Source organism: Anguilla rostrata, chromosome 10 (assembly GCF_018555375.3).
Source record: "Anguilla rostrata isolate EN2019 chromosome 10, ASM1855537v3, whole genome shotgun sequence".
Taxonomy (NCBI): Eukaryota; Metazoa; Chordata; class Actinopteri; order Anguilliformes; family Anguillidae; genus Anguilla; species Anguilla rostrata.
The window spans coordinates 1024881-1048091 of NC_057942.1; the positions used below are offsets into that span (position 1 = coordinate 1024881).

Genomic DNA, 23211 nt, shown 5'->3' on the forward strand with positions numbered 1-23211 from the left:
TTCCCTCCCCAGGCAGAATACACCACCACCCTCCATCTGACCCCCCACCTGAGAGCCAGAAGCCAACCTGAGCATGACGCCAGTGTGATCACAGTGTTGGGTAAAGTAGCTACGCTAACACTCTCACTGTAAAGCGCACGCTAACACAGCTGTGCTAATGCCCTAATAGAGTAATAAAGCAGCTACGCTAACACCTTTACTGTAGAGCGCTAGCTAACACAGCTGTGCTAATGCTCTAATTGTACAGTGTTGGGTAAAGCAGCTACGCTAACACTCTCACTGTAGAGCGCTAGCTAACACAGAAAATTCTGTCATTTTGTATATCATATGATGGCGAAGCAGTCTTCAGAATGCAGGGCATTATGGGAGTAAGAGGAGGCCTGTAAAGGCTAACAGGCCTTAAAATGGCGCAAGGTCGCCACCACTAAAGGCTGACAGAAGCGCCCAGCGGAGACGCGCCTGAGGAGACAGAAAAGGCCGCCGTGCGACACTCCTCTTCCTCTCCGCGACGATGATGAAGGTGCAAAGCAGCGACACGACGGCTCAGACAGGAAGGAGATAACAGACGTGCTGAAGACAGGACCCTGCTATCTGCCCCAAAAGGAGGGACATGACAGGGCCTAAATGCAATCCGTTATTGTAGAGCATCCGGTTATCACTGAAAGGACCAGGATGTACGGCCTGTCAAGTGAGCGCAGGCTTTGCACCACTGCCAGGTGGGAGAGACTCCGTCAGGTCACCTGAGTGTGTAGAGAGACTCCGTCTGAACGAACCCCTTCCCCTGGTTAAGATGGAGGATGACTGGAGAGCGAATCAGCTGAGCGGCGGTTTCAGCCAAACTAAAAACACAAGACCTCAGCCAGGCCAGGGCGCTCACATAAACAGGCTGCGTGCTGCTCCAGAGAAACGGCTGGCGTGTATCCCAGCAGGCATAGCTCCTGGCCCGAGTGCCGCAGCGCAGGAGTAAACACACTGAGGGCCAAGAGGAAGGCATCGCAAATCTCCGCATGGGTGCGGGGGGAGGGGGGGGTGTCCCGCCCGTGATATGTGACCTTTCCCTACCGCCTGAATATTGGGCGGGGTCAGGGAGGCAAGGGGAAGAAAGGAAACCAAACAAAGCAGAAATCACGTTCGGCCGCTGCAGGCGAAAGCAGAGGTGAGGAGACATTCTGCAGAGTGACGTCCGGCTCGGAGGAGATTCTTCTTTAACTTCTTTAAAAATCTTTAAATCTCTCTCTCTGGACTGAGGGAACTGGGTACGCTGGGGCGAGGGAAAGACCCTCAGCCCTAATTAAGGGCTTCTTCCCACCTGCTCTGCAACTGTAAGACCACTGAAGCCAGGACACCCCCCTCATACCCCCCGCCACACCCCCACCCTCTCCCCCTCCCACCTCACACCCCTCTAATGCCACCCTCAGCACCAGCAGGCGTATGTTGACTGTGAAAATAACACTCATATCCCACCCCCCACCAGCAGCAGGCTCCTGCACACACAGCACAGAAAGTGTGTTTAAAAACAGGCCGTTTGCCTGACGCAGGATCTGAGTGTCCGCTTCGGCTGAGGAGGACAGCCAGCTGCAGAGAGAGCTCCGCGCGGAGCTCACCCGCCAAGCGGCCCCCGCTTCTGGAAGGCGGTAATCCCGCCGCTTATGGCTATAAATAAAAAGGCCCTCATCACCGCGCGCAGCCAGGGCCAGGGGTTTACCCGGGGTTCCAGCCCCCCCCCCCCCCCCCCCCGGGGTAACACCCGGGGTTCCAGCCCCCCCCGGGGTAACACCCAGTAATTCCCTTGAGACTGAGGGAACTACCCCCCACCCCCAACACGAGCGGTTAACGGGAGGGGGGGGTGGCGGTGAGCTGGTCAGCAGGCTGGCTGCTTTACCCGATACACCATCATCCATCGTCACATGACACAGGCTGACCTGAGTCACACGACAGACTTTAACCAGAGGGGAGATCAATACTGTGACTCCTTCCTAACAGGATTAATGAAGCCAAACTTAATCATTCTGGGGACAATCGGACGAAGGCCAGTTTTCCTTCTTCATCTTTCTCCACTATCCCTGCACAACCACACACACACACACACACACACACACACACAAACACACACACATACTCACACTCACATACTCGCACACATACACAGTCGCACATGTAGACATACATACAAATACACACACTATCACACAAACACACACACACACACACCCACACAGACTAATGAGAGAATATCTGCCTGCCTGGATGACATCTCAACCTTGACAAGACTGAGCTGCTCTTCATCCCACACAAGACCTCCCTACCATGGGAGCTCTCCATCACTGTCGATGGCGCTACAGGGGCCGCCTCTCACTCCTCTGGGGGCGGTCCTGGACGACCAGCTGGACCTCAAGGACCTCAAGGAGCACATGACATCGACATCACGGTCCTGCAGATTCCTCCTGCACAACATCAGGATACCTGCATACCTGCATACCTGACCACATCCTCCACCCCCCTGCTCGTCCAGGCTATGGTAATCTCCCTTCTAGTAGCACCACGCAGGGCTTATGAAGTGCTATGCATATAAGCTGTTAGCCCAGAAGCAGCGTGTGCTGTCTCACGCCTCAGTGCAGCACCACAGAACGGTATTTCAGCAGGGCTGCGTTTCCTCTCTTCCTTGCGGGTCCCTGTAAAACTCCGCCCACTCGGTATTCACGCCTGCGCACGGGGGCCTGCAAACCCGGGGCCCGGGGAGACGCTGGGGCCGCCCGCTTCGCCCGTTACTCTGCGCTTAATTAATCAGTAAAAGCGATTAATTACGCGGTTCAGAGCCTGAACACTTCGCCCGGTGGCTGGGGTGCGCAGCGGGGCTGATTTTGGGGGGAGGACAGAATCCAGCCGACCCGGCAGCTCTCCAGGGTTCCCCGGCTGCAGGTTTTGCATTCACTCCAAAGGCTGCAGATTCAGCGGAGATTCACCCTGACAACCAGAAGGCCCGCAGAGGATATGACAACCTCTACACAACCCTACACAACCCTACACAACCCGACACAAACCCAACACACAACCCCTACACAACCCGACACAAACCCAACACACAACCCCTACACAACCCTTGCAAAAACCCTACACAGCCCCTACACAACCCTTACACAAACCCTTCACAGCTCCTGCACAAACTCCCCAGGAATAAGCAGCAGCTCCTGTGGGCACAATACTGCCAACCTGTTAGGCAGTCCCCAGGTTCATTACCGGCTCTCTCTCTCTCCCCCTCTCCCTCTCTCTCTCTCTCTCTCTCTCTCTCTCCGAGGGACAGAGCAGGCTGGTAATGAAGCTTCTGGGAAGGCTGGAGGAGGTCAGGCCTTTTGATTAGGTGCAGGGAACAGGTGAAGGTACAGCCACACATACACTCCTTCTCTCACACACATACACATGCACACTCACGCACACACACACACTCTCTCTCACACTCACACACACACACATACACACACACACTCCTTCTCTCACACACATACACATGCACACTCACGCACACACACACACACTCTCTCTCACACACACACATGCACACTCACACACACACACACACTCACACACAAACACATGGGTACACACACACACACACTCACACAAACCATACCACACACACACACACACACCACACACACAACACTTACCACACACACACACATCACACATCACACACACACCCTCACACACACACATGCACACCACACACACACATATACACATGCACACTCACACACACACACACACACCTCTCCCACACACACACATGCACACTCACCACACACCAAACTCACACACAACACAACACACACACTCACACCACACACACACTCACACACAACTGGCTCACACACACACATGCACACTCACACACACACACACACTCACACACAAACACATGGGTACACACACACACACACACTCACACATACACTCACACACTCTCTCTCACACACACACATGCACACTCACGCACACACACACACACACATGCACACACACACTCACACGCACACATGGGTACACACACACACACACACGCATGCACATAAATACACACACATGCAGTGCACCGCAAACTAGGCTACCTGTGGCCAAAGTGAGGAGCTCAAATCTACAAGTTTAATAGGGACACAGTGACGAATGGCTGACACCCCGCTGCCTGTTCGCTTTCCATCCCCAAAGCGTTTTTCCTCATTTCGTAAATGCGCAGGTGTAGCTCCAATGAAAACCTCACAGACTGAACTACTGTTCTCTGAATATGTAAATAACAGCCGGGGCCGAACAAAGGAGAGTCCAGCCTGGCGTGCAAACCTTACAGCAAAAAGCGTAAACAAATTACAGTACACAATGCACCCTGCTACAAATCCAGCGCTATTGAATATGCCAGCAAAATACCACGCTGCACAATAACATTCTGAATGAGAGGCATCTATAATTTACTAATATTTATAAAGTACAACAAAGGTCTTTATGTCATATACAAAACACACATATGTCTTGTCCTTTATCTAAGAGAAAGTAAAACATAGAACACCACAAAAATGAGCGACGCCTATTGTACAAAGGTTATATTCATGTAAAACATAAAAGCACTACCATCAATACCGGCACAGTTTAACTTCACTCTGTTTTCACCCAGACGTCATTAGCCCTCCTGACTCTGTTATTCACTAACTGCCCAGGACCGGGCGAACTCCTAATCCCCGGCGCTAATTAGACTGTAATGGCTCTATGAAAACGTGCACGAACGGGAATTCAGCTCGGGCGCAGGAATTTGGCTAAAATACAGTTCCATAACCTCTGAACTTACTGTGCCACAAATAACGCAACTGCGCATTAATGCAGTCGCCTTCCGACGACAGCGGTGGTGACACGACATACGTACCTAAACAGGATAAGCCTGCATTAACTGCAATCCAATAAACCAGACAGATACGACCATGTCAGCGTCGGGTTTGGTAGACCGCAACAAAATAAACACGAATACGTCCACTGCCGTTACAAACTATACGCACGACTGTAACTGTAGCGATATGAGGTTTGACAACACGGAGCAGAATCTATTCATTTGGGTCCAGTTCAATTTAAAAACGGACAACTGACAGAAGGCATGGAATTGCCTGTTTTTATTATTAAAGGAATCGCGCTTTTATTGACCCTGAGTAAACCCGGAGTTGGGTAGCTACATCAAGTCAGTTTCCTAGCAACATCGCAGCATGGTCATAGCGGATTACGATATTCATCACATAACGTTATCCAACACAGCCCGGTGTATACAGGATATTCACCAGAAACTTGTACTCACCGCAAATCAAAGTTCATCTGCACCTCGTTTCGTCTTTTCGTCGCAATCTTCCTGTAATCCTCTGCTATCGCTGTGCGAAGGTTTTAGGACGGAACGTTACCGTGCATCGCCAGATTGGCAAACCAGCAACGGCATTCACGTACAAATGTAAATATCACAGATTACAAATCGTGTCCAGATTCCCGTTCCGTCGTTTCGGTGCCGTTTCACAGTTGCTGTACGTTTCATGAGAAACACGCGCCAGGAGGTGAATTCTGGCTAGTCTATAAACCGATGAAGGTCTGGACGCGATACATCTGACTTTTCGCCTTTACGCGAAATACATGAAAGCCCTAAGAGAATTTCTACATAACTGGTCCAAAGCAGCGAGTTATCAACTTGTGCAATAGCGCAGTTCTGCTAGCTACGTCCTTGACTTGCTAGACTATCGCCGTTCTGTACTGTTGCAGAATAAGGTTCAGGTCCACATAGATTGTTCCCCGGTCTGAAATGCTGCTCTTGTACGACGCAGACCTGCCGGAGACCGCAGTTTCTTTCGTCTTCTGGCTCTCAGTTTGGTGGCACGGCGTACGACGGTGGTGGGAGGGTTCTCGTTATCCTAAAAACGAAGTTAGCTCGCTAGTTGCCTCGCAAGCCATGCCCACTGTGCGTACGACATTGCGAGACATCATGCTCTAGATGTTCTTCTCTGGCTTTACCCCTCACGGTTCTGGTCGGACAGCGCCGTCTATTGGTCACAGTTTGAAAATGCAGACCAAAATGCCCAGCACTGTTTCCGTACGCATTCTATTTCCGTATTCAACAATCATTGAATGAATCTTGCACTGCATCAGCTAACGGTGACGGTAAAAACAAACAAAAAAAAAACAGGCTTTAATTGTTACAAAACCGTATTTCTAAACTTGGTCGAACCATCCCATCCCGTCAGAGTGCGTGTCAAATACATTTGCATAAAGATTACACACCACCTGTGAATAATTAAGATATGACAGCAGTACCTTCTTCCTTCAACACTAAAACCAGTCCTCATGAGTTTGGTTGCATTGTATTTTTTTTATTGGGAGGGGGGGGTGGAGTGTTAAGATATTCAATAAACAAACAGATGACTCATTTTCAGTTAACATTTGTTTTTAATGTGGAGAGGCATTTTAAAGTGACATGTATTAAACATTTTCAACGTGGAAAGGCATTTTTAAAGTGACTTGTATTAGACATTTTCATATGCACTGCAGTGCCAAATGTGCCAACTGCCACCGAATTAACAATAACAAGAGAAGAGAAGATGAGGGTTTTTAAACAGTGATGTACCATCATGATCTACTTTCAGCCACCAGTAGGAGACGGAGTGTAAACAGAGAGCTGTGGTTCTGTTGCGTCAGGTATTGTGATTCACATTTGCAGGGGGAAGGAACCATTAAAGTTGTTTTTTTGCTAACCAGGTCAAGTGGAATGTTTGAGATGCAGGTAAATGTCAAGGGCATATTTCACACTGTGCTCATTATAATGCGACCACACGGTTTCCTTTCTTCTTTAGATACACTAAAGCAACTGACACACAGGATACTGCAGGATATTTTATGTCTGGCACCATTTGAGAGTCTGTTCTAGTAAACCCCAGATCTGTACATTTTCCAGAAAATTTCTATCTAAAAATCTGAGCTGAATGAGTTGACATATGTTTACATTTTAAAAAACAAAACAAGTAAGAAAATAAATATAAATAAATATAAATGTGTGTGTTTTGGCCAATAATTATAAATAATTCAGGATAAATAATAAAAAATCTGTTAAAATGGAAGACGGTTTATCGTTTCCTTTCATAATGAACACAACAGCGCAAATTACTCTGCTTGAACTCCAATATTGCTCATTTATGTTGATCAGCAGGTATAAAATCTTCATAATTTACCTGAAAATGGTAAGTCAATCTTACAGTATATAATACTCAATACTCATGTCTTCTTGTGTCTACAAGAGTAAAGATCATACAAATCTGTACATTTATGAAAATATATACTTTAAAAACACTTTGTGATTTCCTTCTACTTTCTGTAATAAATCCTATAAAAAATACCATAAAATAACAAAGGTAGAAATACTCTGGACATGTATAACATGGTTACTATGCAGAGGGTTTTTGCCAGAGATTTACACACGGTAGAAATATGTATTCCTGTAAGCAGAAAAGGTGACATTCCTAATTCTAAGCAGCACAAAGAGAGTTCTAAATGTTGGTAGAAGAACGTAGAACATGGAACTTCTTCAGGGTCATGCGGATAGACCCCAGTTCCCGATTGACACTTTCCAATCTTGCTTCCAAGGCCTCCTGAAGGGGGGGGGGGGGGAGGGAGGAATCATTTGGAAAATATTCCCTGAATTAAAATGACTGAACCAAGAGTACACAGTCTTGCTAAATGTGTGCAGTACGTGTCATTCTTCTTGTTCTTGGGGCAGCACAGCTATAGCAGAGGCTGTTTATGAGCACTTGCCCAGCTGCATGAAATACATTAGACCTGTGGGTTCAGGGATGCTCAGAATGTCCCTCCCCCCCCGCTGTTAAACGCATGTGTTGAGTGTGCTCAGTGCACAGTGTGTTGAGTGTGCTCAGTGCTCAGTGTGCTCAGTAATCTCAGTGTGCTCAGTGCTCAGTGCCCAGTGCTCAGCTTGTTGAGTGCTCAGTAATCTCAGTGTGCTCAGTGCTCAGTGCCCAGTGCTCAGCTTGTTGAGTGCTCAGTAATCTCAGTGTGCTCAGTGCTCAGTGCTCTCACCTCCTCGATCTTGGCCTGCAGGGTGATCCTGCCCCCGGCCGTGTTTGGGATGCGGCTCAGAGCGGCTTCGATCTGCCAGGAGCGAGAAACAGACACAGCCTTAACCCAGCAGCGCCTTAACCCAGCAGCGCTGTCTCTGTCTCTTTCACACTCTCACATCAACCCAGCAGCGCTGTCTGTCTCTTTCACACTCTCACATCAACCCAGCAGCGCTGTCTCTGTCTCTTTCACTCTCACATCAACCCAGCAGCGCTGTCTGTCTCTTTCACACTCTCACCTTAACCCAGCAGCCTGTCTCTGTCTCTTTCACACTCTCACATCAACCCAGCAGCGCTGTCTCTGTCTCTTACACACTCTCACCTTAACCCAGCAGCCTGTCTCTGTCTCTTTCACACTCTCACATCAACCCAGCAGCGCTGTCTCTGTCTCTTACACACTCTCACCTTAACCCAGCAGCCTGTCTCTGTCTCTTTCACACTCTCACCTTAACCCAGCAGCCTGTCTCTGTCTCTTACACACTCTCACCTTAACCCAGCAGCCTGTCTCTGTCTCTTTCACACTCTCACATCAACCCAGCAGCGCTGTCTCTGTCTCTTTCACACTCTCACCTTAACCCAGCAGCCTGTCTCTGTCTCTTTCACACTCTCACATCAACCCAGCAGTGCTGTCTGTCTCTTTCATACTCATTTTGTGTGTCACCTGCTCCGATGACACAGGACCTGCAACCTCTGCCACAGGAGGTTTTGTTCCCGATGCTGTGATCCCTGCTGAAACAGAGCTTTTACAGCTCCGTTCTGTTTCCCCTGTAGTGTGGTAAAAGGACACCTCTCTGGGACCTGGGGCACCAGCTGTGTCCCGCTTTCAGTGCGGGGTACAGACCGGCTTTCTTTTTTTAAAAACCGCCATTTCTTCCCAAACTGGAACGCTTAATTTCACGCGCTCGTCATTATGACCCCGCCTGTCGACAGAGCGGGGAGGAGCACACGCCCTCCTCTGAGAACACGCTTCAGGTTCACCAGACACGGAGCTCCCCAGGCAGAGCCCAGACCCACCCGCTGCACCACCCCCAGGGGCCCAGACCCACCTGCTGCACCACCCCAGCCAGGGCCCAGACCCACCCGCTGCACCACCCCAGGCGGAGCCCAGACCCACCCGCTGCACCACCCCAGGCGGGGCCCAGACCCACCTGCTGCTTCTCCAGGGTCAGCTGGTCGAAGAGCCGCTCTGTGTCCGGCAGGGCCTGCAGGCGGTCCTGATAGGACAGGGGCGCGGCAGACGGGCGTGGCGGTCCCGCCTCGTTCCCCTCAGCCCCCTGCTCTATTGGGTCTTCACCACTGGCCACTCCCCCTTTGCCATTGCTAGGCTGGTGATTGGCTGCATGGACATCAGTGTGAGACGCATTAATGCAAGTCAAACTTTCATCGGAGTCATAAAGCATCATGCCAGATGTAAGTTAAAAACTGAACAAAATACGTAAATACAGTGTTTCTGTAAAACCTCCTCTGCACCCCCAGTTCTACCTTAAAACTGCACACCAGTTATCTTACTGCTGATGTTGTGTAACAATTTATAACACTGTATTTTAATTCCCAGACGTTAAGCCCTACTTTACCTTCTGGTTCCCCTGAACACTGGAGCCTCTTTTTGGCATTAGAACTGTGAGATGGTGAGGATGACATCAGACCCCTTTGATCCAATCGCACGTCAGACCTTAAAACGGGTGGATTAAAAAAATGCCCTCAGTATTATACGAGGAGATTTAAAATTAATGAACTGAATTAAGAAATACATTTCCTGAACAAACAAAATTGAAATGTAAATCCCCCACCCCCACTCCCGTTCTGGTGAGTGTGAATGCTGGCTACTGGGGTAAAGGTCGGTGAGAGGTCACCAGGGGGTCAAAGGTTACCAGCTGTGGCTGTGGCGTCGCCAGGAAGGGGCGGGGCCGAAGGCGGTGGAGAAGTTCTCTGACGGGCAGCGCTTAGGGCTGGACTTATCAGGGGGCGGAGCCATCAGCTTGTCTCTCCTGGCTGCTAGCGACAAAACAAAGCACAAAATACACTAACAATCCTCCTCTCCAAAAATAAAAGCACACAGACAGCTGATAAAACAAAAGATTAACCTAAATTACCGACAGACTATCACCGACAGGCAGATCCTGGAGATCCACCAGGAGAGCAATCGATCGACTGTACATTCCGTGACGAAGGAGATCACTGCTTCTAGAACTTTCTCTTTCACACCAGAGTGGTAACACTTACGGTGGCAAACACAGTGGGACAATGGTTCATTTTCATTACCTTTAACCATCCCCCCCCCCCCTCCATAAAACTGCTCGATCAGTAGACTTGTTTAAAGTAGATGCTACGTACTTTTGACTTTGACGATAAATGTTGACCATCCATTATAGGTCAATAATAATTGAACATCAATTAAACAGTACAGACGTAGTGAAAGGCACACAAGTCAATAAGGCTAATTCAGCCCACTGTATCAGCCACGAAGAAGAAAAATGCATTTGCTGTACGGTAAAGTGGTCATCTGTGACTATCAGCGGCTAAACGTTTTTAAAATGCCAACATCAAATGGGAAATATTTCACAGAGAGATTAGCTATATGTTTATATATCAGTCGGCGATGTATTAACTATTATACGAGTCACCACAAGGGAGTGCCAGAGGGCCGGTTACCGCTGTGGCTGGAGCAGGGGCCCTGGGGGGCCGGCCTGTGGAGGGCCCCGCCCTCTGTGGATCTCTTCTCCTCCGTCACAATCAAAGCTTTCATCAGCGGAGCCAGGGGGGTTTCCCTCCTGGGGAGTTCGTCCGGCACGGGACCCCCCCAAATCTCCTCCTTCTCTGGGGAGGAGTAATGCCTGGGGGGAGGGGGGGGGTAAGGGGATCGGTTGGAAGGGTTACCTCAGAGCCGCACAATTCAATTGTATTATTTAACATAATATATATATTTATTATTATTAAGCACCTGGGTCAAGTGTACAATAGCTGTGCCCCACCTGAGAGTCAAACCTGCAACCTCTCTGAGCTGCAAGCCCAGATCCCTAACCACTACACCACAGTGTCGCCCCGGTGTACCTGGTTGTGTTGACTGCAGTTTGGTCAAGGGGCTGCCCAGGGTCTGTCCACTTCCTGGAGCTGGTCTCCAGGTCTGCCTGACTCCTACTGGGAGACAGGAGCAGGTCTGGGTGGTGGTACAGGCTGCCGTTACAGGAAACAAGATGGCCGCAGTCATTAAAGGAAACAAGATGGCAGCAGTCAGTCCATGGAAAGTCACATGATCAGTGCACATCGATAGCTTGTGTAGAAAACCGACTCTCTGGGGAAGCAATTCACCGAAAAAAACTAAAAAAAACATTAAAGGCAGACCTGAGTCAAATAATTATTTTAAATATTTTTAATCTTTATGCTTGACTACGCAGTACTTATGAAGGCGTTGTGAACTGCTTATGATGGAGTTACACAGCTTCTATGAAGGATCATTCATAGACAGTGCTACAGACATTTAAAACAGTCGATAACCTACACGGATTGCTGAGGAGTTTTACTGCAGTTTGATTTCTGGAGCGACTGCAGTCTTGGTCTTAGTCTGAAGCAAACATACACAGCTGCACTTGCTGTAGTAAGCTGGTTCAAAAAACGGTGTGAATATGCAGGTGATCACCCACATTCGTACAGGTGTGTTTGGCCAGGTGTGTGGGTTCTCGTACCCGGCTCCGGAGGGCTGCGAGTGGCTGTGGGGCAGGTGACGTGATCTCAGGTTCTCGTGCTCCAGCTGCTTCACCTGCGACTCCAGCTTGGAGACGACCCTGGAGAGCAGAGAGGGGACGTCAGGACCTCAGGTAGCCAACTTGGCAATGGCCAAATGGCATGAAAAAAAGCCGAACAATCACCTCTTCAGCTCCGATATCTGTGCGATGGCATCAAACAGCTTGTCTTCCGTTGAAACTAATTTGTCCTGTTAAGACAAAAATAACGCAGGTAAGTATTCTGCAGGTAAGGGTCATAATGAAGTGTTTAACGAAGGCAGACGGTCAGTGTCGTACCTTCACTCTCCCGTGGTCTTTTTCCAGCGTTTCATAGTCTGCAAGCAGCTGCAACAGGAAAAACAAACTAGTCACTGCCCAGGGAACACATAAAAGGGTTAAAAAAACATCGTAGCACAGGGTTAAAATAAATGTACAGGAAAGAGGATTCATGCTATGCAAAGGATGCGTGTGCATTTAGATAAACTCACATGACCTTTCACGTTCACTGACACTAGAAGCCAAACTTAGAAACGAAACTGTTGTACGCAGGAGCAGATGTGACCTCAGATCACATCACACCCCTTTAATGGGTGAGTGAGGACGGTCATGTGACGCAGGTGCACTAAAACATGAATGATATCTTGGTCCTTGGAAAACCCCGGACTCAAACGGTCTGTAGTATTCCGAGATACTCGGCTCCTGTGCTCCTCCTGCCCTGCTTCTCAACTACAGGAGGTCTGTGTGGGAAACAGGAGGGTTCTGAGCTGTCCTGCTGTACAAAAACATTGGCTGCTCACAGCACTGTACTTCTTGTACTTCACAAATGCCCCGTAAATTTGCACTTCAGCGGAAAGGGAGCAGAATTTTCAGTGTGAGGAGCAGGTAGCAGAAAATCTGCTGAGTCTGCAGAGACTGTGTCGCAGGTTCCTAGCCCTGACACACAGGAAGTTCCCCTCCCACAGTTCCTGCTTCCCAAGATGGCCGCTACTCACGTCCTGCAGCACCCTGTTCTCCTGCTTCCTGTATGCGTCCTGGTGGTCAGAGAGCCGGTAGGCCTGCAGGTAGGCCCCCTCCAGCTGACTCAGCCTGCCCCTCAGCTGTTCCCCTGCCTCCTCCTTCTCCCGCTCGCTCCGATTGGCTGCCTCCTCCTTCTCCCGCCTGTTCCGATTGGCCGCCTCCAGCCGCTGCTGCAGGGCCGTTACCATGGCACTGGCGGAGTCGTATCTCTCCTGCCACTCACACTGAAAGGAACGCCCCCCCACACATGACCCCCCCGTTACTCCTCACTGACTCCTCCACCAACACCCCCCCACACACCCCCCATCACTCATCACTGACTCCTCACCAAACACCCCCCACACACACCCCCCATCACTCATCACTGACTCCTCACCAAACACCCCCCCCCACACACCCCCCCGTCACTCATCACTGACTCCTCACCAAACACCCCCCCCACACACCCCCCCTCCCCCACCCTGACCTTAGCGCTCGCATTACTGATATTTATTTAAAGCCCCAAATTCACATTTCCAAAAGTCTACATTTTATGTTCCATCAAACTTTCCACACTTCACTGTAAAGAAGGAGGAGGTGGTGTTCACCAGCTGCCTGCCCAGACGGAGGTTCTGCTCCTCCAGCTCCCTGGCCCTGGATTTCGTCTCCACGACGCTCCGCTCCAGGTGTTCACACCTGCCAATCAGGAGGAGGAAAAACAAACTGTCGGCTCAACATCCCGCCCACCTCAAATGTCCCTGGAAATGAGAGTCACTGGAAATGAGAGTCACTGGAAATGAGAGTCACTGGAAATGAGAGTCACTGGAAATAAGAGTCACTGGGATGAAGGAATACAAAATAATGAGGAAAAACTGCCACTCAAGTCTATCCTGGCTTGCGATCTTACGTACAGTCTAGACCAGCGCGGCTCAGCTCCAGGTCCTGCCCCAACCACCCGCTACAGGACCGCTCACCCGAATGAGCTTACTTCCAGAACAAAGGGCGTAAAATAATCGGTAAAATCTGGTGGTGCAGCGTATGGCTGCAGCGAACACCTGCAGACACTGCGGCCCGCTGGAGCAGGAGCTGAGCAGCGCTGGGCTAGAGAGCATCCAGCACTGCACCAAGCCCGGACCTGAACACTCAAACAGTCCCTGCCTCTGCTGCATGACCCAGTGAGCTGCTCCACACACAGACATCTAGCTGAAGAGAAAAAAAGACTTTCTGGTTTGAGTGTGGAAATTTCCCTTTACCCACTTCCCACCGGTTCTGTTCGGCTGACAGAACTCAAGTCTGTACTGTTTATTCTGTTAATCCCCGCCATGGATTTCAATCAAATCCCCTTTTAATCTTCTTTTGCTGAGCTTGAATTGATTAGAAGCATCTTAAGTCTGACATTTCACACCTGGAACCAATTGAGACATCCTTCATCATATAATTGAGTTTAATAATGCAGACAAAGTATAAAAGTAAATATGACTCAAAACTATCCTGGATTTTGGTCAGAAAAGACTGTAAGGCTTTGTGTTTTTAACTCATGTTGCACGGGCCAGACCAGTCAAAGACGTTAATTTGAAATCCTTTAACCTGTTAGATCTCAAATTCTTGTTGATTACTGATTACTTTTAAAAGATGCATCTATTTTTATCCAATGGCCAGAACAAAACTCATATTCTTTCAGATAATTATGATCAGTTACATATCCTTGAACACTGAAAGGGATTCTGCAGGATGGCTTTTAAAGAGTTAAAGTTATTTGACCTAGGGTCTGTCGTGCACAATAATGGCCAGTTTAGCAGTTTTCTGAGATGTGTTTAAACGTTCCACCTGTCTCGCAGGATCTGATTGGTCTCTTTCTCCTCAGAACCGGGCGGCCGATTGGCCAGTCTCAGCTGCTCCTTCAGCGCGCTGATCTCTGACTCGTAGTACGCGCGGAGATCCGCGATGTGGCGGGAATTCTTCTCCCTCACGCTCTGCCTGGCCCTGGGAGGGAGGAGAGGGGGGGCGGGGAGGGGGGGGGATATCAGTGCTGTCTATGTGGGTGTTAACAGAAAAACGAATGAATGGAAATAAAAAAGGAATGAGAGAAAAACAGCTCTCACAGAGACAGGACCACGGGGTCCTCCAGGGAGGGGCTCTTCTGCAGGGAGGGGGGCAGCCAGGGGTCCGCCCGGGGTGGGGGTGGGGGTTTCAGGTGGCCGGCTTCCTCCTGGCTGTGAGGCGTACCGTGGGCACCCCCACACGCACCCCTCCCCCCCGTGGGGGAGGTGGCAGGGGACACGACTGCCATGCTGGCCAGGCCTGGGTGGGACGTCCCGTGGAGGAGAGTCCTGAGGCTGCCGTCTGTGTGACACGGGCCAGGGCCCTCTGGCGCAGATTCCTGGGTGACGGGGGCGCCCCCTGGTGGGCTGGGCTGGGACTGCGTGGGGAAGGACGGACTGCTGAAGCGGAAGGGGGAGGTGAAGCTGGGTCTCGGCTGCCTCACCTGAGCCGCTGTGTGCAGCACCTCCACCTGGAACAGACAGGTAACCCCCACACCTGAGCCCTCAGCACCCCCACACCTGAGCTCTCAGAACCACCACACCTGAGCCCTCAGAACCCCCCACACCTGAGCTCAGCACCCCCACACCTGAGCCCTCAGCACCCCCACACCTGAGCCCTCAGCACCCCTCACGCCTGAGCCCTCAGCAGGGAAGGGGGTCCAGTACACTCAGGAAAAGTACTGACATTCCCTTAATTAACTGGAAGAATCTCTATGGAACATTATGGGAATACTTTCAAATCGTGATTGGAATTCCAATCCGTTTCCTGAAGTGACCCTGTGAGTTAACATGCACAGAACACAGAAGCCAGCAGCAATAAGAATCAAGCAGGACCTGAAGTCTGAAAGCTGCTTAGCAAAGTTTGCCTCTGAATACATATCAGTAAATTAGCCATAAGGGTAAATCAGTACAGACAGAGTAAATCAAATTTAAGGACCAGTTCAGGCCAAATTGTCATCAACTGATGAGATGGTTTTAGAACATTTTCAGAGGAAATTGTGTTCGGTGTGAACTGACGGGACTCCTCGGTTAAAGACAAGATGGATCCGCAGGACCAACTCATAACTCGTTGCTATGGAAACATTTGTTTTCACTTTTTAGAACTTGCAAGTCTTGTCTCGTCTGTTCTGACAGTTTTGATGTGAACTTGGCTTCAGGCTAAATTCAGATCCGTCCCACACAGAACTGTGAAGACTCTGCGGTCTAATATTTCAGGACATGAAAACATATTCTGATAGGTCTTAAGTTCTGTTAAGTATTCCTGCCATTTCTGCCTGTCTGCTAAAAGAGGGACCACTAGGGAAATAACTTTTATGATTTCACTGTAACCCTGAATACTTCTGATGATCAATTAACATCAATTAATCAATCAATCAATCAATGGACAGGTAAAGTCAGTTCAGCTGTACCTGAGTCAGAGAGGTTTTGGAGCTGAAGGAAGAACTCCAGTCATGTGACCTGGTCTCTCTCTGTCTTCTCCGGTAGATCTCCCTCAGTGGCACCGACAGTCTGGTCTGCTCTGGAGAACACTACACACACAGACAGGAGAGCTCTGATCCTCTGGAGGACAATACACACACAGACACACACACACACACACACACACACACACACACACACACACACTACACACACAGACAGGAGAGCTCTGGAGAACACTACACACACAGACACACACACAGACACACACACACACACACACACACAGACAGGAGAGCTCTGGAGAACACTACACACACACACACACACACACACAGACAGGAGAGCTCTGATCCTCTGGAGAACACTACACACACACACACACACAGACAGGAGAGCTCTGATCCCCTGGAGGACACTACACACACAGACACACACACACACACACACACAGACACACACACACACACACACACACAGACAGGAGAGCTCTGATCCCCTGGAGGACACTACACACACAGACAGGAGAGCTCTGATCCCCTGGAGGACACTACACACACAGACAGGAGAGCTCTGGAGGTCTGATCCTTCACCCGAATTAAATACTGGACTCCAGTGATAGTGTGTGGTGTGTGTGACCAGACCTGGGCCGAATTTCTGCTTGAAATACTTCATTATGTCTTTTAGAGGCCACTAAATTTTGAAAATCCTCCTGAACGCAGCCCTCTTACTCTCGAAAACATACAGTCATGATTTATGATATGATAATATGTCTTTTTTTTTTTTTTTTTAAATAATAACTTCTTCATTTGTAGGAATTTGACGGGTGTCTAAAGAGGCTGAATCATTCCACATAACTGACCCGGGTCTAGAGTGTGAATTATGACACGTACCAGGTCCACAGGTGCTTCTTGTACAAAGCGAGAAGTCCCGCGGTCTAGTGTATCAAGTCGCGGGCAGGAAAGCTCCTTCTCCTCTGACCTCCAGAAGGTGAGACCTGCATTTCAGTCGCATGGCATGTTAGCACAGCAATAAGCTCACAGTCTACATCACCAGCCATTCATCCATCATCTGACCCGCTTAGTCCTGGTCAGGGTCGCGGGGGCGCTGGAGCCTATCCCAGCATGCACTGGGCGAGAGGCAGGAATACATCCTGCACAGGTCTTCAGTCCATCACAGGCCATCACCAGCCGCTATCAACTGAATCCATCGCTAATCTCTGAGCCGAGCACAGGCTTGCTTCATGTTTATATTACATTCAGGCAGTGATTACATTTTTTAATTATTAATTTGAATGTAATAGACTTAATTATTGTTAATGCATTCATACTTGATTTTCAAAAGTTCTCTGTAGGTCATTTTAATTCTCGTAATCATTTAATACTATCAGACATCCAAGGGGGGTCACACTGCTGCCTAGAGGGCCGGACTGGCCAAGCCGGAACTGACTGTCCAAAAATGACTGACCACAGTGAGACCAGGTAACCCTTAAACTGGCTGGATAAGGACCCTACGACCATGACACGGGGATTGGTTACGTTGGAAATAAGCGTGATCGGAATTTACCCAAATCAGGGCAGATGCTCTGACCCCAGGCACGATTAAAAGGGTCACAAGGCTTAATAATCAGTAATCACATACGATCACAGTCTACGAGGCCCGCAGCACAGCTCCGGAGTTAGTGTTCCTGCTGACAGGTCAGATTCGAGCGGCGCGGCAGGACCGGTATACTTTTATGTTTTAGTGTAAACCTAAATAATTAACATGAGAACCAGGTTAAAATTGGCAGGAAACAGGAAGTGGTCAGATTTAGCCAATCAGCAGATGCTCTGACCCAGCGCAACTTATAAAAGCTTTACATCGTAATACATACAACACACACACACAGCTGGATATTTCACTGAATTAATTCAGGGTATTTTTGTTTTATGTAACCTATATTTAGCCAGGACGTCACAGGAGCCACAGTCTTTCACACCACAAGGTTAAACACCTTTGCTCAAGCGTACAATGGCAGTGTCTCACATGGGAATCACACCTGCAACCTCTTAAGTTACACAGCCCACTTCCCTATCCACTACACTACACTGGCCACGTATTAAGATGCATTTTGAGAGAGAGATTTTTTTTGTCAAATGCATCCCACACAAACACAGGCCTTACATTTTCCAGACGGTCTGCTTGAGCACTCCCCTCAAAGGCCCTCTCCTCCAGGGCCTCCTCCCGCGGTTCCCGTGCCGACCTGCGCCTCCTCCCCCTGCGCCTCTCCCTCTGTGCCCAGGTGGTGAGCAGCCGGCTGAAATGGACAGCATTGCTCAGGGAAACGCACAGGTAGGGCTGTATAAAGCATCGCTCGGGGAAACGCACAGGTAGGGCTGTATGCACAGGTAGGGCTGTATAAAGCATCGCTCAGGGAAACACACAGGTAGAGTGCATTTACAGAGCCCTGCATTACATTAGCAGACTACTCTGTGTTATGAGCTAGAGTAGAAAAACTGGCAACTGACCTAAAGATCTTATGGATATTTATGGATAACGATATCAATTTCCCTTACATTCTGTTTGAACACATATTTAATGGAAATCCAATTTAATTAGTTAAATCTGCAAGTAATTCTTACTTTTGCATGCATTGAACTGTTTTTCCAAGGAAATGACGGAAAAGTGGAGAAACTCCATCCAAAAATTACTCCATATTTGGATACACAATTTATACCTGGCTTTTTACAAGAGGGCGTATGTAGAAGATTCCAGAGACTTGCCTGCTGGTTTCTGATTGGTCAGCAGGGAGAGAGGGAAGGGAGGGCAGAGAGCCAGAGGGAGGCTGCGGATCTGCTTGTTTCTCCTCGGCCAGAGGGGGCGCTGTTGTGCTGTGGACAGGTGGGAAGGGATGCAGCCGCCATTGTTCATCCGTCCCTCCCCCACCGCACCCTCCCTCGCCCCCGCACAGGCTGAGCTCTGGGAGCTCCTGACAGCTTCCAGTCACCGCTGGCCCCGCCCTCTCTCTGTGGAACTCCTGGGGATTGGCTGAGCCGGTTGCCGAGGACAACGGTGCCAAAGGGGCGGGGTCTGAGAGCGGCGAATCACCCGGCGTCTGGGCGGGTGTATCGTCGGCAGACTGCGTTGCGATTGGCCGGTTCTGAAGCTGCACTAAGGCTTTGATCTCATCCTGTATGAGCTGAAATAGAATGGGGGGGGGGGGCGGGTGAAGGAAGGGGGGGATCATCAACATCACTACAGCCCACTACACCTTTCTGATTTTGGCAATCGAACCTGCTCACCTGAATTTGGCACTGGTATTGTTCCTGCTGAGTAAGAATTTGCTCCTGATATTGCTTCTCCACCAGTTTAAACAGATGTAACCATCTGCCCTGTTCACAACCAAGAAAATAAATAAAGTTGCTTTGAAACTGACAAACGGCACATGACACGACCAAACCTCAACGTTCAGAGACCTCAGGCTACAATATATTATTTTCCCTCCTAATTTTAGATCCTACAGCAATCCACCTTCTACACAGTAAAATGCTCAATGCCCCCCCCCCCCGCCTTGCCCCCTCCCCCGGAGTGACCTCGCTGTCCTTCCACAGCTCCGGGTCCGTCTCCCCGCCCTTCCGAATCTCCTGCACCAGGACGCTCAGCGTCTCCAGGGGGCTGGGGTTGATGGACGGCAAGCTCCTCCCTGAGCCGAACTCTTCTGGACCGAAACACAAGCTCCTGAAAGGCACAGCACATGGGTCCGCACAGAGAGTCTGTTTAAATTCAACCGCCAACCCCGCTATGGTGCCCCTTCCAAAGACTCTATCAGATCTCATCAGATAACCAGCTCCTGCATTGCTTCAGTCTTCTCTGGTTCTTAAGTGCAAGAGGTTCCAGATGGTAAGAGGGGTTTCCGGTTCTACTTTACACAACATAGCGCCTATTTCTACAGTATTGTACTCGCTCACACCTCCTTATTTAGAAGTCAATAAGGGGCACAACCAGGTGAAACACTGTGACAGAGGACATTCTGTGTGGCCATACAGAAAGTCCTGTTACCACCTGAAAGCCTCCTGTAGCTAAGAAGCAGAGAGGACGGAGGCAGCGGAGCAGCTGAGTATTTGGTGCCTCCAAAGAATCTGCTGCGGGAAGTACCTGCTCTTTTGGGGGCTGCCGCTTGCTGGTGTGGGTGGGCTTCGGCCCGTCACCGACCCGGTGGCGGACTGGAAGAAGCCCCGTAGAGCCCGCACGGATCGGACCCGATCCTGCTCCTCCTCGGGACCGGCCGGCCCTGACAGCGTGTCCTCGGAGGAGACGGCGGAAGCCTCGCTCTCTTTCCCGCCGCTAGCGTCCGCATTGTTGTGGCTCAGAGCCGCGGAAGTGGAAACGTCCTCAGAGACGCTGTCATCTGTGGACATCCTTAGGAGGCCTTGGCACGTGAACCCATTTGATGTGGAGAGGCAACAACGTGGGCTAACTTAACTGAACACGGCAAACTGAGGAGACAGAAGGAAGGACGGAACGAGCGGTTTGGATCCAGTTCCTTTTACCACATCTTAGGCCTCTGAAATCATGTGACATACCTATATCGAGTTTAATAACAACAACATTAATGGCAGCTAGGATTATTGTAAACATTTCTGAAACAGTGATAATCATAGCCAACCGGAATGTTTTTTTTTCGCAGTGCATTATAGCATTCAGTAGCTTGCCAGGTAGCTGCCGCATATCCCAAAACGAACATGTATGTTAATAAACTGAATGTCCATGCCTACGTTCGCAATGCAACCTACACGTTTCGTGTTGTCAGGCAAAAAACGCACATGCGCTCACATCCTTATTTTGCCAACGTGGTGCCAATCAGTTATATAAATAGCGCCGCAGAGTGAGAACGGCGCTCGTCTGGACCGCAGAATCTGCACGAGCAGACTGTGGCTGCGCGCGGGCTGACATCTTCGCTGTTAACTGCCGTGAACCTCCGCTCACAAACTACCACCCAAACTGCTTGTCCCGCAGGGGCATGACAAAGTGGACGTTTTAAGCTTCAACTTACCCTTGGTTTCCTCTCATATTGGTGCACCGTGTGCCGCTGCAGCTTCACCTCAGCATCCATCATCGGGAATAACGCTCCGCGGTTTCCTATTGGCTGCACGCGTTCTGATGCGTAAGAACCAGGAGCAGGGATGAGCCTCTCATAAACTTCTAGTTTCTTTTTTGAGATTTGCGATTGGCTCGAACAGTACACGCTCGTGCAGAAAAAACAACACAAATACTTGGAGAACAGGCGTTCCGATTGGCCTTTTTGCTCTACCAGAGGCACGTGACCACGAGAGTTCAACAGGAAGTATGTAGGGCTAGCTATTTGGCTACATAGTGAGCTGGGTCGTTAGCAATAGCTGCTTCTCAGGTTCTCATGTCATTGGGGACATTGTGCTGGAATGTACTTCGTCTAACGGCTAACAAAGTACATTTCGTCTGGTGCTGTCTGAATTGTAAGATATTCATGATACCGATATAGCAAGTTAGTTAACGTTAGCTAGCTAAAGAGAACAAGGCAATTTATTCGCAGGTGTAATCGCATGCTTTTGAATGAAGTTTTAGCTAGCTAGCTGTCCACATATACGTAGAAAGCAGGTGTTTCGGTAAAATACAAAAACAAATTATCTGTCAAATGTATACTGCCAAAGTTTATTAATTTTGGCTTTTCAGCATTTGAACGTGCTAATGTGAAAGCTTGCTACATTTAGCAAATATTACGTTTTGCTACAAATCACAACACAGTATGAAACGCTTGTAAACGTGAAACTATGTGTTGTTTCAGAACTCAACCTGACGGGAGACTTGCATGTCTTCCCTGTCGCAACTGCTCTTCTGGGGTGCCAGGAGGGTCGCGTGCAGCACCGGCCGGTCCCTGCTGTCCAAGGACTCCGCGGGGTGGCCATGTGTTCAGACCGCGGGGAAAAAGAACAGCCTGGATCTTCCCGTCCTAAATGAAGAGGAGCTGGAGGAGCACTTTGTCAGAGGTTCGGGTCCGGGCGGACAAGCGACAAACAAAACCAGCAACTGCGTGGTGCTGAAACACGTACCGTCCGGCATCGTCGTTAAGGTGAATGGACTAAGCCAGGAATCGAGACGTCATACAATGGCAGAGTACGGTTGTGTCACACATCAACGAAAATAATACAGAAATATAAACAGATGGTTGGTCGATTCCTCTTTTTTAAAAATTTGTGTGGTATATATATGTTATGATACTCTGTATATTGGGTAATTAGTATTCAATAAATAACTAATGGGAGTATTTTATTTTTTTTATTTCAATTCAACAGCCAACAATAAAGGGTTATTTTGAAACAGGGCCAGAAGCACCAGACTTCTGTTCTGACAGTGAAAAGGATAAGGGGAGCAGTTGAACCCCTTGAGCTGGATCATGGTTGGACCTCTTGGGTCTGAAAAGGCCTGTCAGACACTGATGCTTTAAAATATGTATTCTGTCCAACAGCCCAAAGTTATTTAACTTACAGATATGAAAAGTGTGCTCATAAACGTTCTCTGTCAGTGTCACCAAACCAGGTCAGTGGACGTGAACCGGAAGCGAGCTCGGGAGATTCTGCGAGAGAAGCTGGACGTTTTAAACAAGGGAGAAGAAAGTGACGTCATCAGGGAAAAGAAAGAGGCGGAGTGGAGAAAACGGGAGAAGAAGAGGAAGGCAAAGGAGAACTTGGAAAAGAAAAAACTATTTAAGGAGGCCTTCGTGACAGATTCCAAACAAGATGAAACGTGAAGATAATTTGAGAAAATGACCTTTGTCCTCTGTGTTGTGTCCAAACACACAATATGAATGTTAATTACATGGAGGGGAGAAATCCACAGTCAAAATAAATGCCGTTTTTCACGTGAAATTGAGTGTGAAATACCGTT

General features: G+C 49.2%; 3 protein-coding genes across 3 annotated transcripts in view; 1 reads left to right on the plus strand and 2 right to left on the minus strand.

Moving 5' to 3' along the window:
- The window catches only part of LOC135233695 (membrane-associated phosphatidylinositol transfer protein 2-like), a 57113-nt gene extending 51107 nt beyond the window's left edge, over nt 1-6006 (minus strand). Inside the window, exon 1 of the mRNA XM_064297496.1 lies at nt 5327-6006. The gene's annotated coding sequence lies outside the window, so the exon portion shown is untranslated. The remainder of the gene's footprint in view (nt 1-5326) is intronic.
- A 430-nt stretch (nt 6007-6436) lies between these two features.
- On the minus strand, nt 6437-21452 carry LOC135233697 (M-phase phosphoprotein 9-like). Its single transcript, XM_064297497.1, has 22 exons — nt 21344-21452; nt 20446-20786; nt 19884-20028; nt 19593-19682; nt 19074-19489; nt 18398-18607; nt 17205-17313; nt 16302-16421; nt 14953-15362; nt 14678-14833; nt 13459-13546; nt 12847-13095; nt 12152-12199; nt 11999-12063; nt 11816-11914; nt 11184-11306; nt 10785-10966; nt 10004-10127; nt 9707-9804; nt 9281-9468; nt 8095-8166; nt 6437-7652 (listed from the first exon to the last, which is right to left on the minus strand). Exons 2-22 carry the CDS (start codon nt 20706-20708, stop codon nt 7551-7553), a joined length of 3357 nt encoding a protein of 1118 aa, XP_064153567.1. The 5' UTR covers nt 20709-20786; nt 21344-21452; the 3' UTR covers nt 6437-7550.
- A 683-nt stretch (nt 21453-22135) lies between these two features.
- On the plus strand, nt 22136-23204 carry mtrfr (mitochondrial translation release factor in rescue). Its single transcript, XM_064353307.1, has 2 exons — nt 22136-22396; nt 22850-23204. Exons 1-2 carry the CDS (start codon nt 22136-22138, stop codon nt 23072-23074), a joined length of 486 nt encoding a protein of 161 aa, XP_064209377.1. The 3' UTR covers nt 23075-23204.
- The last annotated feature ends 7 nt before the right edge of the window (nt 23205-23211 follow it).

Excerpts from the sequence above, each read along its gene's own strand:
- mtrfr (XM_064353307.1), top strand. The coding sequence starts at position 22,136 with ATGTCTTCCCTGTCGCAACTGCTCTTCTGGGGTGCCAGGAGGGTCGCG. Across the intron at positions 22,397-22,849 it reads CGTCCGGCATCGTCGTTAAG|TGTCACCAAACCAGGTCAGT; the intron begins GTGAATGGACTA and ends GTTCTCTGTCAG.
- LOC135233697 (XM_064297497.1), bottom strand. The coding sequence starts at position 20,708 with ATGTCCACAGATGACAGCGTCTCTGAGGACGTTTCCACTTCCGCGGCT. Across the intron at positions 20,029-20,445 it reads GGCAGCCCCCAAAAGAGCAG|GAGCTTGTGTTTCGGTCCAG; the intron begins GTACTTCCCGCA and ends TGTGCCTTTCAG. Across the intron at positions 17,314-18,397 it reads CATCTTAATACGTGGCCAGT|TGCAGGTCTCACCTTCTGGA; the intron begins GTAGTGTAGTGG and ends ATGCGACTGAAA.